The 6,000-nt window shown below is 43.0% G+C and overlaps 1 protein-coding gene across 1 annotated transcript in view; it reads right to left on the bottom strand.

The window, feature by feature from the left end:
* Positions 1–384: 384 nt before the first annotated feature.
* The window catches only part of SSU72 (SSU72 homolog, RNA polymerase II CTD phosphatase), a 106,549-nt gene continuing 100,933 nt past the window's right edge, over positions 385–6,000 (bottom strand). The window contains exon 5 of the mRNA XM_082274058.1: positions 385–1,016. Coding sequence (XP_082130184.1) covers positions 915–1,016 — 102 coding nt within the window. The 3' untranslated portion in view covers positions 385–914. The remainder of the gene's footprint in view (positions 1,017–6,000) is intronic.

Raw genomic sequence — 6,000 nt, 5'->3', positions numbered from 1 at the left:
GTCTGGCGAGGCCTGCACAGAGCTCTGACCCCAACCCTACTGAGGACGAACTGGAATGCCAACTCTTTTCACCCAGCATCAATACCGGACCCTAAAAAATGCTCTTTTGGCTAAACAGGCACAAATTCTCACAGACACACTCTTGTCCACAAACGTTTGGCTATATAGTGTATGTTGAAGGCCAAACTAATGGGAGATATGTATTGTCCCAAATAAGCTGAGAATTCTTCATTTCACAAGCAGCCCTTTGAGCTATAGCATGCTAAAATCTGATGTGGGAATTTACCTTCTCTATCCATGTATATGTCCCAAATATTCTCAGAATTCCTCATTTCACAACTAGCCCTTTGAGCTATAGCATGCCAAAATCTGGTGTGGGAAGTTAACCTCTCTATCCATGCATTTAAAAAAGAAAATGCACACAAAATAATCAGTTTTTTCTACTGATCATCTATTCCTTAAATTAGTGTTTTGCCTGAAGTTCTCCATCAGTGTTATTACCGGAGCTGACCACAGACCTACCAATGTGCTGTTACCCTCTGACAGCAAGGAGTCTAAACGTAACTAGCACCAAAATAAAAGTCTTCCTCCAGATTGAACACTCATTTCTTTAAAAAAAAACAAAAAAAGTTAAAATAATACTTATGCAGCACAATTATAAGAAATGTTTTTTTTTTCTTCTTTTTTTGATATACATCTTTCAGTCTATATTTTCTTTTCCATATATACACACAAACATTTGTACATCCCTGCTTGTTTTGGACAAAATACCTGAAGGAAAACACTTTGCAGGAGAAAAACAAGAGGGTGGAAACAAAACCAAAATGAAACAAAAAAAGTTTTTTTTGTACAATTTTCCTTTTCAGAAATACGATGATATATTGTAGATAGAATAAGGCTTGGCTGGACTTGCATCAATAAAAGCAGATAGTATGAAGGAAGGCTCGACCGCTTTTGTCTTCAAAATCTTGTAACAGTTCATCAATTTCATTCTCCATATCTTCTGTGTGTTGTATCTGTAATATTAGGAGATGACCATACTTAGGAAGTGTGCATAAAAATACAATATTATTCACAGATTCCTCAGATGCATTGGAATAGTTGTGTCACTCTGTAATGATTACTTCCTAGGGGAAAAGAAGCGTGCAATGACTGCAGCACCATAAATTAGGCTCAACCCAAAAAAAGTGTCTGCAATGCATTTATCCATGATTGAAGCTGAACTCCAGTAAATACATAGATATTTACACAGTAAGGGCTAGTTCACACCACATGCATCTCAGTGATTTTTTTTTCTGGATCCAAAACGCATAGAAAGTAGGTTACATGGTTTTCAATGGCATAGTTCCCACCAGTGCTTGCAGTTCCAGAAAAAAACAAAAAGTAGAACATGCTGCATTTTTTATGCACAGAACTGTACTGGAATGTGGTAAAATGCATCATAAACACATCAAGTGTACAGTACAGTACACTGAAAAAACTAGAAAGAAAAAAAAAAAAAAAAAAAAGAAAGAAAAAGGAGGAAAAAAGCATCTAAAAATACATCAAAACTGCACCGAAAAAGCGTCAAAAACACGTATGTAGAAACGCATCTGGAATGGATCTGGAGAGCTTTTTTGAGGTGTGAACTAGCCCTTAAAATACATTTGAATGGTCTGCCAAAGGATTAATAATTCTATGCAGCTGATTTGGTGATTAAAGCAGAACTTCACCCAAAAGGGAAGTTTCACTTGTTTGCATCCTCCCCTCTCTCCACTACCACATTTGGCACTTTTTGGGGGGGAGCAGGTACCTGCTCCCATTTCCAGTTAGATCGCCACAGCCATCTGCATGGACCTTTGGCACCCTCTTCCTTCCCCCGTCAGCTTTCTGGGACAATATACAGGTCCCAGAAGACTGAGGGACCATTCCCAAAGTACAGCACGGCTTGCGCAGTAGGAAACTGGCTGTGGAGCCAGTTTCCCTAACCTAAGATGCCGACGCCTGCACCCAAAGCCATTTGAAGAATCGGCTCAGGTGAGGACAATGCTGGATCCCTGGAGAGGTAAATGTTCATATATTAGGAGTCAATATGAAGAAACGTGTAGGGCAGGACTTTCGGTTACGTCAATTCTGCTTTCTTGGAAGGCACATTAGAGGGCACAGTGGAGTCCCCCCCTGTATAGTTACTGAGGGTCTGTGTTTCTACTGTTTACACCATAAGTACATTTCTTTTATGCTCTTGAAGTGCATATCTTATCTTTTATAATGTGGGATTTGTTAAAGAATATATTACACTATGAGAGGTTGCTTCTCCCCTTTCGATGATACCACTGTACAAGTTTAGTGATCAAAGAGAATTTAAAGGGACAGTGGTGTAAACCTGATGAAGGATCCAATTTATAAAATCCGATTGGGGGAACATCCAGTCCAAAAAAGAGCTTTTTGACCTGCTTGTTGTAAAAAAAAGGGGTCAATATGGTCTGGTAAATGCAGTTTGTGGTAGAGTGGTACACACACAGTCTTGTCCTTTGGAGCACATGTGGCTTGGAATAAGCAAATGGAGCACATCTATTTATGGGGACTTATTATAGTTTATTTGTTCATTGATTTATTGCCTATGTTGCACAGTTAAGTTATAAACTGTAAGGAAAGGCTTGCCATTAGACGAGATGACTTCTCTAGATGGACTTCTGTGCACAGGCTAAAACATATTCTCCTTCGTGCTTGCAAGACTTGGGCACTGGCTAATGCATATGCACACTCACGCATGCACCTGTGACAGATGTTGGCACCAAACGGGTTATTTAAACTCTGCCAGTGCTCAGGATCAGTGCTGTTTTGTCTTCAGTGACTCTGCATCCTGATTCCAGTTGTTGACCCGGCTTATCTTGACCACTCTCCAAACCCCATCTGCACTGACCTTAGCTTGTCCCCTAACCTCCGCTTTTGTCTGCTCCATTGGCTCCTTCTTCTCTGATCGGTTCCAGACGCAGCTTGTTTCTTGACCATGCTCCTGCCTGTGCCCTGTACCTGTTCCATCCTGACTGTATGAACCGGCCTGCCTGACCCCGCCACTCTGCCTGCTGTCATCGGTACCCACCTACCCCCTGCTGTTCTGGCTGACCTATCTGCTACCAGCAACCATCTAGGCTGCCGCTGTCACCCGTGCCAGCCTGCTTGCTTACTGGAACCTTTTGACTATTTCAGCTGCTCAGCGTGGACACCTGCCCAGCTGCTAGCAAGACTTACAGGCACTCATGCTACTCTGTACTCCTGTGCCTCCTGTCTACACTAGCAGAGGCCCCAAGTCAGAGGTGTAAGAGAGGCCTTCCTCGTCATATCAGGCTCTGCTACCAGGTACGTGATATAAATGCTGTTTTTGCCCCATGTTTGCATAGGGCTTACATATATTTTGGTCATTGACAAATCTGTCTGCTGGCAGCTGCTGCTCTTACACTTTGTAGAGTTTTCTTTCGTAGGATAACAAGGGCTATTTTGATTAAATATCTTCTGGACTCACGCTGAAGGCAGCTATTGTGGGCTCCTATGCAACTCTGAGACTTGGTTTTCTGGGGCCTTCCTGCCCACCCTTTACTCTCTTGTCTGATGAGGACCACCATCACTGGATGTAGACGAGAGCGCAATACCCTGAGCCTAACACCTTCTCTCCTCATATACCCCTTTGGGCAAGCCTTGCCCCATCTAAACATGCTGCCTTGCCCCATCTAAACATGCTGTCTGACCCTCAATTGTGGGCCAGTCAGGGGATAGTGGGTCTTAAGCACATCAAATCCAATGGCAATCGATGGAGCTTTGCAGAACTTAAGGCAGAATTTCCCCTGCCTAATAGGATGTCATTTAGATACCTACAGCTTAGATATGCGGTGCTCTTGCAGTATCATGCTCCTATCACCCTGGACTCTAACCCCCCTGTAACATCTTCTGACGTACAGGGCACTGGGAAGTCCTTGTCATCAATATACCTTTGACTCTCTGTTGCACACTGATCTGCAAGCTGATCTGACAATTATTGGAGGAGGACTGGGACATATGTACAAGTCACTATGTTGCCAACATGGTCTTAGCCAAGGATAAGTTTATCCAGGTGAAGTTTCTTCACAGAGCCTACTATACTCCTGTTCACTTGGCTGCCATTTATTCTTTAGTTCGTTCCCTGTGTACTAGATGTCGTCTTGCCAAGGGCACATTCTTTCACATGGTCTGGACATGCCCTGAGCTCTGGCACTTCTGGACCTCTGTCCTGGATGCTATAAGTGCAATCTAGCTTTGGGTTTGGACCCCAAAGTGCTGCTGCTGAGAGTGTTGGATAGTGCAGAACAGAGTCAGTATGTTAAACATTTTGTGTTTTTAGCCTCCTATACTGTAGGAAGTCTCCCCTACTGTGTCCTCCTGGTGTGCAGCCATCAATGCAGCACTGGCTATATACAAGTAAACCTATGAAAGTTACAACTGTTCCAGGAAATTCAACAAAATCTGTTCGGCCCCTGGACAGACGCCTGCGGCTCATGTGACTCTGCATCTGTTTAATATGCTAATGGTCATGTGTTTTGGCCTGTTTTCCCTGTCCCCCCTCCCTTTCTTCCCTTTGTTCTTCTCCTCTCCCGATGCCTCTGTCTCCTGGCTGCAACCCTTGCTCTTAGCTCTCAGCCCTGTGTAGCACCTGCCTGCAATCAACTGCCTTCTCTTTTATACCCCTGCAGCATATTGTACTTTGGTTGCCCTACATTTTGCGTACTGTACCAAATAAGATATCCTACTGTCTATTGTTCGGATTAAATCAGCCGTACTTGTCTGTATTGGTTTTGCTTAACGGAATAAAATATTTATGTGGGGGAAAAAAAAATATTTCTTCTGGACATATACAGCTGCGATGCACGGCAAAGAAGAAATTCAGATGGACACGATTTCACTGGACACTCCATCTGTTCAGGGAATACAATGTTGCCCTTGCATTGGGGGAACAAAGCTATATCCTCTCCCATCCCCCCCCCCCCAACATTTTTTGCTTTTCTTTTCCTTCCTTATTTTATTACTCTGTTGCTCCCAGATACTGGAATATTCTATTTGCATGTTGATGTTTAGAACTGAAGTTCGGGCACGGCCAAAGTCACACCACTGCTTATTTGAGTTTATATTTATATATTGATTAGAAGTGGATACTCCTCATCTCACTGGATGTAGCTCTTATACTCAATGTGCTGTGACAGGTATGGATGTGCTGGTGTGGTCGCACCCTTGTTTGTTAAAAAAATAAATAAAAAATACAAAACAAAAAACTGAGCCCATTCACGCTAGCAAATTGAGTATTTTTTGATTAATCATGGAAGACGTAGCAGGTATCAGTGTGATTAGCTTCGGGCAGAAATCTCAGCCACATGAAAAGTATCCGCACTAAAAAAAAAAAAAAAAAAGACATACCTTTCTTCCAAAATACTACATAAATCTGGTTGGTTGTTTAATGCAGGAACTTTTCTTGCACATACTTCTGCTATGTGCAGGCGTTCCACACAACAAGATCTAGCATGATTAAGTGTAAGCTAAAAAGTGGCACCCTGCAATTTTCATCCATTTATTATAAAACTACACGTACTATCAGATGGATACAGGCTCCATTCATACTGGCGAATGGAGCCCTTTACGATTAGATGCAGGAGATCCAGCAGGGGTTCCCTGGGGGTAGCTGCAGGAGGGAAGCCTCATTGAAAACAGTGGAAAGCCGATAGCTTCCGCAGCTATGCACAGGCGCTCTCCTATGGAGTGATAACCTGTGAATGTTTGGTCCTGAAAACAGATTGTTGGCGTCCAGGGATGATCAGTCTCAGGTAATTGCTCCATGAGTGATTACATGCGAGCAGTCATAAGTAGCTGTGGGAGCTTTCAGCTTTCCACAGTTTTCAATGGGGCTTCCTTCCTGCAGCTAATCACAGGGTATCCCCGTTTTGTCTCTCACATTTTCAAACAGACGCACTCACAATTGGGAATGAGGCCTAGAGCAGA

Source organism: Pelophylax lessonae (genome assembly GCF_965119305.1).
Source record: "Pelophylax lessonae genome assembly, chromosome: 12".
Classification (NCBI taxonomy): Eukaryota; Metazoa; Chordata; class Amphibia; order Anura; family Ranidae; genus Pelophylax; species Pelophylax lessonae.
Note: the sequence above shows the minus strand (reverse complement) of the source record. Positions and strands in the feature narration are given on the sequence as shown.